Source organism: Silurus aristotelis (genome assembly GCF_946808225.1).
Source record: "Silurus aristotelis genome assembly, chromosome: 6".
NCBI lineage: Eukaryota > Metazoa > Chordata > Actinopteri > Siluriformes > Siluridae > Silurus > Silurus aristotelis.
This window is the reverse complement of record NC_139579.1, coordinates 1878923-1893502: the sequence shown is the minus strand read 5'-3', so window position 1 is coordinate 1893502 and position 14580 is coordinate 1878923. Positions and strand designations below refer to the sequence as shown.

Below are 14580 nucleotides of genomic sequence, written 5' to 3'. Positions count from 1 at the left end.
GCAATCATGTGGATGCAACGGCTTACAGGGGAGAAGAAATTAATTTGGCCGCAGATACACTCTTGAGGACATGTTTAAGACGGATTTTCAAAGGAAGCTGGAAATCATGAGGAAAAGTAGTTGAAAAGAAGGTTTTTGAGCTCATGATCAGTTATTAGAAATCAATCAGTGTTTGAGTCTTTAATATCAGTCTAATAATAGATCAGTGTGCTGAGAGTCACATTCGAGTCTTTACACATAAACTGAGGTGATTAAGTAAAGAATCTTGTGATAAAAATGATGACAGGAACATTATAGTTATAATAAATCAGTACTTTGGATACTGAAGTACATTTGAAGGCAAAAACTTTGTACTTTTACTCAAGTGAAAGTTTAAATGGACACTTTTACTGGAGTCACATTTTACTGAGTGGATCTACTTTTACTCAAATACATGCTTCTGATGTAACAATTATGTAAAAAAACTCAGTCCTGCTAAATGAACTCACCAGAACTCACCATGAGATGAGGGTCATCCAACCTCAGATGTAGTTATGTACAAGGATCGGGCCCCGGGGCCTCTTTCAACAACTCAACAAGATATAAATGAAGTTGAAGCATGGATTGTTTGATACTGATTACAATTTTCCTTCTTTTGTACACTGGATAATCAGTGTATTTATTCGACTTTCTAGAAGTTTATTCTCGTTGTGAAGCAGCTGAGATCTACAGATTATAAGTTTTTTTTAGAAGAAGAAGTGAAAGACTTTGTTCTTGTTAGAAAGTAAAATGATGGTACCGTTTCCTGGTGGAGACGGTACGCAGCACATCACCCACAACGAGGATCATTGTGTCAGGACCTCTTCCCACTTACCAGCGAGGGGCTGAGAAGTTTAGTAGACTTTTAGCTCTAAATGAATGGTTACAGTCATGGTGTCGAGAACATAAACTTCTCTTTGTTAATAACTGGAACTGTTTCTGGGAGCGTCCTAGGTTCTTCCGCCCTGATGGCCTGCACCCCAGCAGAGTTGGAGCAGCAGTGCTATCAGATAACATCTCTAGGATACTACACACCATCTGACTGGTAAGACATCAAGAAATCTTCAACTATAAGAACACGCATACTACAGACCAAATAGTTACAAGTTCACACACAGCCCAGTTTATAGAAACCATATCTATTCCTCGGGTAGTAAAACCAAGAATTACATACACAAGATCCAGAAATAATCTTATTGCAGTTAAAACTGAAAAATGCCAGATAAACAAACACAACAAAGTTCTAAAGTTCGGTCTTTTAAACATTAGATCACTTGCACCCAAAGCACTGATTGTAAATGAGATGATCATAGAGAATAATCTCGATGCACTCTGTCTCACTGAGACCTGGATTAAACCAGGTGATTATATGGGTCTAAACGAGTCTACACCGTCAGGATATGTTTATAAGCATGAGCCCCGTCAGACTGGTCGTGGGGGGGGTGTAGGAACCATTTATAGTGCTTCTCTTAATGTTAGTCAGAGATTAGGATTCAGCTTTAAATCATTTGAAGTGCTCGTTCTTAAAATTGCACTTTCAGAGATGCATAGAAAACTCGCTCTGGTCACCGTGTACAGACCCCCAGGACCCTACGCTGATTTTCTTCATGAGTTTGCTTGTTTTCTCTCAGACCTCCTGATCAGCTTTGATAAAGTGCTGCTTGTAGGAGATTTTAATATTCATGTAGATGATGAAAACGATGCCCTAGGATTATCATTTGTCGATTTACTAAACTCTTTTGGAGTTAAACAAAACGTCACCAGACCAACCCACCGTTTTAACCACACACTAGACTTAATAATATCCCACGGAGCAGACGTCACTGATATAAATATTTTACCTCAGAATGATGACATCACAGACCATTATCTCCTACTGTACACACTACCGGTAGAGCAGATTAACCGTGTTTCACCACGGTATCGACTTGGTAGGACTATTATTCCAACCACTAAGGACAGATTCATAAATAACCTGCCTGATTTATCTCAGTTTCACATTAAACCCATAAATGCTGATCATCTTGATGAGATGGCGAACAACATAGACCTTATCCTCACTAGCACTTTAGACACTGTTGCCCCCATCCGGTTAAAAAAGGTTCGAGAACAAGCAACTGCACCTTGGTATAATAGTCATACGCATGCCCTAAAGAGAACAACACGTAATCTGGAGAGAAAATGGAGGAAAACTAAATTGGAGGTATTTAGAATTGCGTATAAAGACAGTATGCTTAGCTACAGACAGGCGCTAAAAGCTGCTAGAGCTAAACACCTGAGCAAACTCATAGAAAATAACAAAAACAATCCCAGGTTCCTTTTCAGTACAGTCGCTAAATTAACAACAAATCAGGGATCTGAAAAATGTGTTCCATCACAGTTTAGTAGTGAAGACTTTATGAATTTCTTCACTGAAAAAATAGATAACATTCGAAAAACAATTGTGGCAGTTCAACCTCTGACAGCATCTCCTGACACAATCGTACTTACAACCCCACAACTACACTGTTTTACATGTATAGGACAGGAAGAGCTGTATGATGCTATTATGAAAGCTAAATCAACAACATGTCAGTTAGATCCAATTCCCACTAAACTACTGAAGGAAGTGTTATATACAGCTGGTGAGCCTCTTTTAAATATTATTAACTCCTCACTATCGTTAGGTCATGTCCCTAAATCCCTCAAGTTAGCAGTTATTAAGCCCCTCAAAAAAAAAAACCTAATCTGGATCCAAACACGCTATCGAATTACAGACCAATTTCAAATCTCCCATTTATGTCTAAGATTTTAGAAAAGATTGTCGCTGCCCAGTTATGTAACCACTTGCAGGAGAACAATATCTTTGAAGAGTTTCAGTCAGGTTTTAGGCCCCATCATAGCACAGAAACTGCTCTAGTTAAAATCACTAACGACCTGTTTTTAGCTTCAGACCAAGGCTACATCTCCCTATTAGTTTTACTAGATCTTAGTGCTGCGTTCGACACTATAGATCATGATCTTCTCCTCGATCGCTTACAGAATTACATCGGTATTCAGGGACAGGCATTAAGCTGGTTTAAATCCTACCTGTCCAATCGTTACCATTTCGTAGATTTAAATGGAGAGCTATCCAGGATAATGCTAGTAAATTATGGCGTGCCACAAGGGTCAGTTCTGGGACCCCTGCTTTTTACAATATACATGCTTCCATTAGGAAATATTATTAGAAGGCATGGAATTAGCTTCCATTGTTATGCTGATGATACCCAGCTATATATTTCATCCAAACCAGGCGATACAGCTCAATTAGCTCGCATAACTGAGTGTGTTGAAGAAATAAGAGATTGGATGACCCATAACTTTCTGCTATTAAATCCTGATAAAACGGAGATTTTGCTCATCGGCCCAAAAAATAGTACACAGAAGCTCCAGCATCTCAGCCTGCATTTAGACGGTTGTTCTGTAACTACTAGTTCAACGGTAAAAGACCTGGGAGTTATTTTAGACAGCAACTTATCTTTTAAAAATCACATCAATCAAGTTACAAAAACAGCCTTCTTTCACCTTAGAAATATTTCTAAGCTAAGAAATATGTTATCTATATCTGATGCAGAGAAGCTCGTCCATGCGTTTATGACCTCTAGAATAGACTACTGTAATGCATTACTAGGTGGATGTCCTGCATCATTAATAAACAAGCTTCAGTTAGTTCAGAATGCCGCAGCAAGAGTTCTTACTAGGTCAAGAAAATACGATCATATAACCCCAATCTTATCGTCCCTACATTGGCTTCCTATTAAGTTTCGAATAGACTACAAACTACTGCTACTCACTTATAAAGCACTAAATGGTTTGGCTCCCATGTATCTATCCAGTCTCTTAACACGCTACAATCCGTCACGCTCCCTGAGATCTCAAAACTCTGGGCTTCTAGTAGTTCCTAGAATAGCAAAGTCCACTAAAGGCGGTAGAGCATTTTCACATTTAGCTCCTAAACTCTGGAATAGTCTTCCTGACAGTGTTCGGGGTTCAGATACACTCTCCCAGTTTAAGTGTAGATTAAAAACATATCTTTTTAGCAAAGCCTACACATAACACACATCACGCACATCACATCACAACCTTGTGCTCCAGAACATCTGATCACATGCACATTATCAACTTGTGCTGTTAATATCATGAACAGCAGCTACGCTAATTCCTCTCCACTGCTTCTCTTTCTCTCCCCATCCCGAGGCTTCCTGAGGTTTGGCCAGCTCCAGTCACGTCCCACCTCGTGAAGATTATGGACCTATGGATGATCATGGAGAAGTAGATGCCGAGTGTTTAAAGGCCCTGGCATGGAGAAGCTGATGCTGGATCTATGATGATCACAAATTGTTCTGTATTGTTGAAAGATTTATGACCAAACTTTTGATGTCACCCATATGAGGATGGGTTCCCCTTTGAGTCTGGTTCCTCTCAAGGTTTCTTCCTCATATCATCTAAGGGAGTTTTTCCTTGCCACTGTCGCCACGGCTGCTCATCAGGGACAAACGCACACCATTCACCTTCACTGTTGTTTTCTGTAAAGCTGCTTTGAGACAATGTCTGTTGTGAAAAGCGCTATACAAATAAACTTGACTTGACTTGACTTAAAAAAATACGTTAAAATAATAAGAAATCAATGTTTCATGGGAAATTGGGCTCCACTCCGAGTGTAAAGTTATGGGGTTGTGTGAGATTATATAAGATGAATGATTATTGTACGGTTGTAAAACATCGAATGTGAAGTTTTGTTGTTATTGGATAAAAAACCAAAAAGAAAAAGAAACTGTACAAACTTGAATTCTCACCGGTTGACAGTTTCGATGTAAATCTTTACAAATATCGTACTTAAATTTAAAACGAATCTAAAATACGTGTAATTCGGAGACGTGAATTTGGAGAACAGAGTGGCGTCCCACTGAACATCTGGTGAACGAAGCGCCGTTTAGTAATTCTCGCTCTGCAGTCAGACCTCCATTAATAAGAGTTCATGGAAAAAGTTGCTACTTTTCACTGAGAAACTTTCCGCACACTCAGGATACTTTTCCCACCGTATCCCTGCACTACGATTGGTTGGTCATTTTATAATTCTACCTCGTGATTGGCTAACACTCTTCACTCACTCAGGAGAAGGCCAATCCCAGCACAGTAGACGAGTTTGTTTTTTTTGTCCGTTGCCATTAGCAACAGTCTAGCTGTCATGTCAGTTCCTGCATATGACGTGAGTTTCATTGTTTCTGTAATCAAACCCACGACATGATCTTTCTGTCAGATTTGAAATGCTGCATTGGTGTGACAGAATGAGTGCACATTTGTATTGTCGAAGCGAAGAAAAGAAAGAAAAACAGCAAAGAGTGAAGAAAGATGGAAAGTATATTTCGAAATAAACGGAAAATATGAATGAAATAAATAACAATAATTTATGATTTATTATTAGGAGCAGTTGTAACAGTTATACAGATCAATGCTCCCACGTGGCCATTTTTTTCATCTGCAGGTCAGTGTTACAGATATTTTTTGCGGATTTGTGAAAGATCAGGAGTCTCAAAGGGGAATAATCATGTTATATAATAATGGGAATAATGTTTTTTTTCAAAAAGGACGAAGAGATGGAGCTATAACTCTGACGCAACAGGATGTAAGACCTGCGGGAGAAACAATAAAGTGAAGATGAACGTTCGAGAGACCTTGAAGGCATCAGAGCAGAAATGGCGTAAGGAAACGGGGGGTAATGTGGGATTAATGAACAGGATTCACCGCCCTCATGGGCCGTAAAGCAGAGAGAAATTCATTTAATTCATCTTTAATTCATTTCATACCGTAGCTGATAATGCACTGTTTGGCCAAAAGTTTGTGGACACCTGACCGTAAGATTGATATGCATACGTTTTTGAGGAACTCACCACATCTTGGAGGAAAGGAATGCTCTTCTCGGTGTCTCCTTGGCGTGTGAATGTGAGGCTGCGTGTGTCCTGCACTGGTAATCAAAAGTGATTAAATCCTTTACTCTCTCTCTCTCTCTCTCTCTCTCGCTCTCTCTCTCTCTCTCTCTCTCTCTCTCTCTCTCTCTCTCTCTCTCTCTCTCTCTCTCTCTCCACCACTAAACAGGTTTACTGCCCCTGACCTTCTCTGACCCTCAGGATTATGACAAGATCTGATAAGGTTTGTATCACCAGGCTGCAGTCTTTCACCCTCCGTGATGACACACTTTCATCCTGTGTGCACTTAATCTTTACATCTGCATCCCTCTGGCAGTGTAACAGCTGTTACAGATGTGTGTGTTATAAATTATAAATTTTTTTGGCTCTTTGTCTTTCTGTCACTTTCTGTTTCACTCTGTCTCTCTTCGTCTCTTTTTTGTCTCTCTGTCTTCTCTCTCTGCGTGTATCGCTGTCTTTGTCTCACTCTCTCTTTCTGACTGTCAATTCAATTCAGATTGCTTTATTGGCGTGACAAAAATATATTTTGAAAAATGATTTCGAACATCTAAAGAACATCTGAAGAACATCTAAAGAACATATAAAGAACATCCGAAGAACATCTAAAGAACATATAAAGAACATCTAAAAAACATCTGAAGAACATATAAAGAACATCTGAAGAACATGTAAAGAACATGTAATATTATAAGAACTAATAAAACAATAATAAAAGAAAATGTTCTTTGTCTCACTCTTTCTATTCTCTCTCTCTCTCTCTCTCTCTCTCTCTCTCTCTCTCTCTCTCTCTCTCTCTCTCTCTCTCTCTCTCACTCACTCCCTGGCCACACAGACAGCAGTTCAGAGATCATCCAGCTGAAGATGGGATGGTTCCACCCTGACTCCACCCTCACCCAGATGAAGAAGCTGCAGTGCTGAACGGTAGGTGGAGTTTGCAAATGTGTAGGGGGCGGGGCAAAGGCCCAAAATGTACATAATTCACATCTTATAATCTAAACACAGTTTACAGCCTGGGGTAAAAAAAATCATATTGAGCATACTAGTAGGTCATACACACACACACACACACACACGCACATAAATGAGAACATTTGCATAACATCTTCAGATAGGAGATGATTGTTCCATGCACAGAACAGAAACCGTCACCACATCAGCAGCTTTCACTCTGAGATTGTGTAGTTCGTTCTCTATACACATGTTCAGTCGTTACTATGGAAACGGGAGAGTATTAATATAAGCCTTCAGTTTAATTGTGTTCTGTCTCTCTCAGAACTTCCTTAATGAGCAGGGGGTAGCTGATGCCTCACAGGTACCTGGGCTTCCTGGAGATGACTTTCAGTTTGTTCAAGCAGGAACTCGATAATAACGGCAGGAATGGTCTGATTCAGCGATTTGCATCGGTACTTGAGCATATAAGTTGATGATGTGAGGCACCAGTTTAAAGTTTTTTGTACATATTTGCGTAGATAAAAAACGATTATATTTACTATATAATTATTAGTAAATGCGTTAAACTTTTATTATTTATAAAATGATCAATATTTGATATGTAGATTGATTTTTGTCGCTAAAGCGTTTCTGGAGCGCGTTCTCTCAGCACCGCTGCTGCTACGTGAATATGACGTGTCACTATGGAGACTGAGGCGTGTCCTGAGAGTCACACAGAATACAGATTAACATGGCAGAGGTAGAGCTGTAACTTCCTGCACACAGAACAGAGAAAAGAACAGCTTTTTATTTAAACTTTCTGTCTTCTTTTTTTTTGTGTGTGCCACATTGTGTGTCCATGTTTGTGTGTGTGTGTGTGTGTGTGTGTGTGTGTGTGTGTGTGTGTGTGTGTGTAGATGTTTTTGTGTGCACGGGTGTGTTTTAATGTCTTTGTAGGGACCAAATGACCACAAGGATGAGAAAATATCTATATTCTGACCTTTTTAGGACTTTGCGCTTTAAAATACAATATATATATATTGTATTGTATATATATACAATATAAATACAATATATATATAATAATATATATATATTATAACAATATATATACTATAATATGTCATTGTAGTGTGTGTGTGTGTGTGTGTGTGTGTGTGTGTGTGTGTGTGTGTGTGTGTGTGTGTGTGTTTGCCTTCCCAAAGCTTCCCTCTTATCAATAACACTGCGTGATTCATTTCCTGTTCTCATGGAAAAACTGAATGCACATTGGTGGTTTAAGTGCTGCATTTGAAAATACACACACACACACACACACACACACACACACACACACACACACACACACACACACACACACACACACACACACACACACACGTTCCATTTTCATACTCATTAATGAAGCAAATGAATGCTCATGTGTACACCTAAATGTTATAACCATTTCGTTTTGTGGGGACCATAGAAATGTACCCACAAAAAAATAAATTCTGGGAAGATGTTCCACTAGATTTTGTGGAGATTTGTGTGAGATTTCAGTCATCCACCTTGGTGTTAGTAAAGCCAGGTACTGATGTAGGTGAGGTGAGAAGACCAGCATGGAACATTTATCCCAAAGGTGTTCAATATGGTTTAAAGCAGGAGATCTTCCAACCCATGGAAAGTAGATCTTCATCGAGCTGGCTTTGTGCAGGTTTGGGTCTCCTAGTTCAAGTGAAGGGAAAATTTCATGCCACAAATCTAATTTTGTAGTGATAGCTTGAGAAAGAATCACTTATATCTGTGTCCCAAAACTTCTAGAACTTTAGAGATACGGTTATTATCAATCGATCAGTGATCGTATGTAGGATTTATGTAGTGAGCTGTAGATTCACACTTACTGGGTTAAGTTTCAGGAATATTCAGCCTCAGTATCCATCCACTGTGTGTGTAGATGAAAAAATTATCTCCGTCATTTCTGTACCTGTGGAAAAAACTGCTTAACATCACTGGTAGAAATGTTTTCAGTGAGAAGGCAGTTTCTGTCCACCAGTAGTGACGAAGTAAATATAATTCATTACTTTGCTTAAGTAGCTTTTTCACGTGTCTGTTACTTTACTGAAGTGTTTCCATTTGGCGAGATTCTTACTTTCAAAGTCCAATTTCTTACTTTTTACTCAACTTCATTTTGCAGCAATCAGTCGTTCCTTTTTATTTATGAAACATGCAGCAATCCACCAATCAGGATCGAGCGCACGCTGTTTTAAACTTGTTCTGATTGGCGCTTGGTGTACTTAATGATCACCAACATACAGTTCGGCAGCAGTTCAACAGAACATTTAAAGAGGAATAAATGATGAAGAAACTCCAGACTCAAACTCGCCACAACACACGTGACCTCATTTGTGAAAATCTTTTTAAAGAAGGTTTTGTGCTCATGATAATTTGAATAGAAATCAATCAGTGTTTGAGTCATTAATATCAGTCTATTAATAGATCAGTGTGCTGAGAGTCACATTCGAGTCTTTACACATCGACTGAGTTGATTAAGCGAAGAGTCTTGTGATGAAAATGACAATAGGAACTTTACAGTTGTAAAAAAAATCTGTACTTTGGATACTTATGTATATGAATCATAACTTTGATATGATTTTAATCAGACACTGTTCATGGTCATGGATCTGCTGTAAAATGGATAATTCCAAAAGTGTCTGTTCTTTAAACCTGACTGTTGCACAGAACTGACACTGGAGACTCCTTCCATATTTTTTTATTCAATAATTATTTTTTTATTATACGGCTGTAGATCATTTATCATCCAATTCCCTGAGCGAGTTCTTAGAATCAGTCCATTAATACGATGGTGATTTGTGGATCTGCGATACTCTTATAGACGAATAACCAATATCTTGTCTGTATCAGGGATTTTATTATTATTATTGGTCTCGGGTGTTACTTTGTCCTGTTCATGAATAACCCTGTAAACAGGTCCTTGGCTTGTGCGTCTGCCTGTAACCTGGAGGACTATATACATGTTCCCTGAGAGGGACAGAGCCTCTGATCCTCATATTGAGCTTGTTTTAAGTGTGTTACCGGTTCTGAGTGTCTTTGTGCACTTGCTGCTCGCTCACTGAGCCTTTAAAAGCTGAAATCTGAACCTCTTGCATTTCAGTACCTGTGGAAAAACTGCTTAACAACACTATGATGGAAATGTTTCCCAGTGAGACGGCACTTTCTCTCTCTCTCTCTCTCTCTCTCTCTCTCTCTCTCTCTCTCTCTCTGTACACACCTTTAAGTGCTCATGACTCGACCATTCGTTATATTTCGTTCCTCATTTATCTGTTGATAAATAAATATGTTAAAAAATGTTATTGTTATCCACTGATTGGACTTAAAAGTGCTGTAATAAATAAGAAATAAAAATCGTGTGGTTGTTTCTGACTGTTTCGTGTAAAAACACAGAAGGGACAAGGTTTCATATTCGATATATTCAAAATACTCCATACTGGATATAACTATCATTTTTATATATTCTAAATATTACAAACAGGATATTGTGTGTCTTCACTTGGTCATGTCTCAGTTCATCTATTAGTCTGTCTGTCTGTCTATTGTTTACATTTATGAGATTTAGCAGATGCCCTTGTCCAGAGCGACGTACAAAAGTGTTTTGAGTCTCTATCTAGCTAGCTAGCTAGCGAAGGCTGCTGTTTCCATGACAACAAAGGACCGTAAAGCAACTATGCGAGTGATTTTTTGCTTTACGTACTGCCGTAAAGCGCTGACCACTGACGTAAATCCCACTACAACACAACACGACACGTGCGGCTTTCCGGTATATCAGTGCGGATTAATGCAATAAAAACACAATTAGAGCGCAATGAAGCGCAAATATGCACACGGACTGAAGTAATAAGTGTCTGCTGTAAATACGGAGGCAATAAAAGGTGGGTGAAAAAGAAAAGGGATTCACTTGTGAGCAGTTTGAACAGGACATGTTATAACGCTTCAGAGTCGGATTTAGTCACGTGTTTGTCTGTTTATACCTTTAATAGTCAATAGTTAGTGATTATAGGTTCTTTACAGGATAAAGTGTGTGGTTTAATCCTAAATGAGTTCTGTAGTGTGAATCTAGTGCACTACAGAGTGTGTAGAGATCCTTCTTCTGGTATGGAGTGCACTTCTACAGGTTTAGGAAGCAGGCTGTGAAGTGTGTTTTATATTTTCATTAAAAAAAAGTCATTTTATAAACGAGGTCTTCTTAAATACAGCAGTAAGCATTTAATTCATCTTTAATTCTTTAAAAACTATACTTTATATGGGCCTTCTGGATATGTCCAGCTCTTTCAGGATGTTTGTGGTGGTCGAGATGATCGACACTGTGCGCATTCCTCCGTGGAACTTCAACCGGCAGCTGAACGACGCCATCGCCGAGGAGCTCAACAAGAAACTGGCCAACAAGGTGAGTCCTTCTTCTCATCCACGCTCCTTCTTCTCATCCACGCTCCTTCTTCTCATCCACGCTCCTTCTTCTCATCCACGCTCCTTCTTCTCATCCACGCTCCTTCTTCTCATCCACGCTCCTTCTTCTCATCCACGCTCCTTCTTCTCATCCACGCTCCTTCTTCGCTCCTTCTTCTCATCCACGCTCCTTCTTCTCATCCACGCTCCTTCTTCTCATCCACGCTCCTTCTTCTCATCCACGCTCCTTCTTCTCATCCACGCTCCTTCTTCTCATCCACGCTCCTTCTTCTCATCCACGCTCCTTCTTCTCATCCACGCTCCTTCTTCTCATCCACGCTCCTTCTTCTCATGCTTCCTCGTCCGCTCTCCTTCTCATCCACACCTTCTCACGCTTCTTCTCATCCACGCTTCTTCTCATCCACGCTTCTTCTCATCCACGCTTCTTCTCATCCACGCTTCTTCTCATCCACGCTTCTTCTCACGCTTCTTCTCATCCACGCTTCTTCTCATCCACACTCCTTCTCACGCTTCTTCTCATTTAAGAAGTACGTATAACTAAGTACTCATTGATGCACGTGTGGAGCGACCAGTACTTCTGATAGATTCTGACCACTGCAGACCAGGAGCACAAGAGCTGCAAGTTTTGGAGATACTCAGACCCAGTCGTCTAGACGTCACAATTTGTCAAACTCACTCAAATCCCTCCAGCTTCTAACATCAACTTTGATCTTCATTTACTGCCTAATAAATAAATCCACCCACTAACAGTTTTTATGATGAAGAGATCATCAGTGTTCTTCACTTCACCACTCAGAATGTAATACCTGATCTGTGTACTAGGGGGCGCAATACAATGAACCGTGTGATTTCGTTTCTTGTTCTGATGAACCTTCTGACCAATCAGATTGAAGTATCAGGCATGTGCATCAGCCACAGGTGTAGTTTTTGCCGTGTTCATGACTAACGCGTCTCCTCTGTAAACAGGTTGTCTATAACGTTGGCTTGTGTATCTGCCTGTATGACATCACTAAACTGGACGACTCCTACATCTTCCCCGGGGACGGAGCTTCTCATACTAAAGGTACTCGGGGGGGGGGGTTTTTTTTTTTTTTTTTTTGATGGGACACATTTCTTAAATCCTAAAAGATCCCTAAAATCCGAGGCTAATTGATGATTAGCACGACGACTTCGGACCACCTCAGAAGAAAAAAAGCAGTGTTTTGTATGATGTTTTATCATCAGGGCGAATCATGAACAGAATTAGCGCTACAGATTGGTTTTGTTGCTAATAGCTACCATTATAGTGAGAACGCGGCTGGATGACCCGCTCTGGCGCGCCCTAATGGGAGAAGCCGGAAGAAGAAGAGAGAGAGAGAGAGAGAACGCGGCTCTGTGACTGTCACGGATTGATGACGTAAAACTTCAGACCAGTCGTTTTCTAGTGTGGTACAGTCTGATATTATGACCACTGAGATCCTACAGTGTGACATGGGGATGATGTTCGTACAGTCTGACCAGCAACAATTACCAGTGCAACAGAAGAAAGTGTCTTAAGATTCTGAGGGCTTTCCGTCTTTTACTAAAACTGTTATTCTCTGTTCAGTGCACTTCAGGTATGTCGTGTTCCACCCGTTTCTGGATGAGGTTCTGGTCGGGAAGATCAAATACTGCAGTCAGGAAGGAGTGCATGGTAAGATTTGAGAAACTGGAAATTGTTTTACACATGCATGAAAATGCTAGAGTCCATAGCGCTAGCGTGGAAATGAACATGCTGCTGATCAACACCTGTAACCATAATAAAATCCACTTCCAGCTCCATGAAGAGCAAGATCGAGATTGTACACATTTCTCCATGAGCTGAGAACATGAGATGTTTTATATCGTCTCTCATACAGCTGTTTTTCTTTTTATGATGATTATTCGGAAAGCTTAACGTCGGTATGTTCTGAATTATATACCGACGTTATTCGTTATGGAAATTAATAATAATGTGTGTGAGTGTGTGTGTGTGTGTGTGTTTGCACGTGTTTGACAGTCAGCCTCGGCTTCTTCGACGACATCCTGATCCCACCCGAGTCGTTGCAGCAGCCTGCTAAATTGTATCCTTCCCAAATAAAAGCGAATGCTAGTGAGGTCAGTTTATGGTGCATTGTGTGTAAAGATGACATAATCAGCCACGACGGCGTGTTCCTCCCTGACGCATGACCGTAGCGATGAAGCCGAGCAGGTGTGGGTGTGGGAGTACGAGACCGACGAAGGAGCTCACGACCTCTACATGGACCAGGGCGAGGAGATCCGCTTCCGGGTCGTGGACGAGTTCTTCTTGGATACGTCTCCCACGGGGCCCAGTAAAGAGCCCGAGGCGCCGGTTCAGACCGCTAACAACGCGACCGCTACGGACGACGCCACGCAGAAGAAAGAGTCTCCTTACACGCTGGTGGTGAGAGGAACCGAACAAACGTGCATTCACGAGTCATTCTTCACACGTGTGTTCTTACACCCAACACTGATTACAGAACAGATTCAATTTCCTGTTTTCCATAAAAAATGATCCCGATGTGAATTCAGCTTGAAAATTAGTGAGGACTTCATAGCGTAGTCTATATCGTGTGTGTGGTGTGTAACTTCTCCTCACTCCTCTCTCATGCAGGCTTCCATCAGCGAGCCGGGACTGGGTTTGCTGTCGTGGTGGAGCAGCTAACCGAAGATTTTTGACACGTTTAGCAGTTACACGCCTTTTTTTTTTTTTGACATCGGGGAACCAGAAAATCTGGATTTTTCTTCGGCCCGTGTCCATCAGTACTACGGGGTCTCTTCCTGTCCTCCTGTAGCACGTATGGACGTCTGATAACCGGATCGTGTTTTGACTGACTGCTTGAAGGAACGATCGGAAAAAGATTATTTATTTTTGCTTAAAAGAAAAAAAAAACCCACATCATCCCAGGTCCATTATGATTTCTTTACTGTGCGATTTACAATAAAACATACAGGTTCTTCTTCACATTCTTTCCTGGTGTCTGGTTGAGATCTTTCAGAAAGGACAGAACGTACGCCTCCAGCCTTCATTCTAGCATCGAGCAGACTAGCATGAGATACGCTAGCACCATATTGATGAGTGTGTGTGCCTCAAATAATGCTTTTATGTGTTAATAATTATCCAACTGATTTGGAAATGTGTTTTCACTGGTTAAGAGATTGAACTTTTGGATCCAAAGGTTGTGAGTTCAAATCCCAGCCA

The 14580-nt window shown here is 40.5% G+C and overlaps 2 protein-coding genes across 3 annotated transcripts in view; both read left to right on the top strand.

Annotated features, from left to right (window-relative positions):
* Window positions 1-14580, top strand: part of txn2 (thioredoxin 2) — a 149989-nt gene that overhangs the window by 123777 nt on the left and 11632 nt on the right. The window lies entirely within an intron of this gene.
* polr3h (polymerase (RNA) III (DNA directed) polypeptide H) lies at window positions 10659-14343 on the top strand. Of its 2 annotated transcripts, XM_083545334.1 has the most exons (7): window positions 10659-10825; window positions 11220-11340; window positions 12327-12423; window positions 12946-13032; window positions 13378-13441; window positions 13554-13782; window positions 13993-14343. In XM_083545334.1, exons 2-7 carry the CDS (start codon window positions 11230-11232, stop codon window positions 14041-14043), a joined length of 639 nt encoding a protein of 212 aa, XP_083401460.1. In that variant the 5' UTR covers window positions 10659-10825; window positions 11220-11229; the 3' UTR covers window positions 14044-14343. The 2 variants fall into 2 exon arrangements, with proteins under 2 accessions (XP_083401460.1, XP_083401459.1); XM_083545333.1 differs by lacking the exon at window positions 10659-10825 and having other exon boundaries at window positions 11200-11340.

What these genes read in the sequence shown, in the direction of transcription:
- polr3h (XM_083545333.1), top strand. Translation starts at nt 11,212, where the DNA reads ATGTCCAGCTCTTTCAGGATGTTTGTGGTGGTCGAGATGATCGACACT. An exon ending in TTGCAGCAGCCTGCTAAATT is followed by an intron (nt 13,442 to 13,553) that starts GTATCCTTCCCA and finishes GCATGACCGTAG; the next exon opens with CGATGAAGCCGAGCAGGTGT. An exon ending in AGTCTCCTTACACGCTGGTG is followed by an intron (nt 13,783 to 13,992) that starts GTGAGAGGAACC and finishes TCTCTCATGCAG; the next exon opens with GCTTCCATCAGCGAGCCGGG.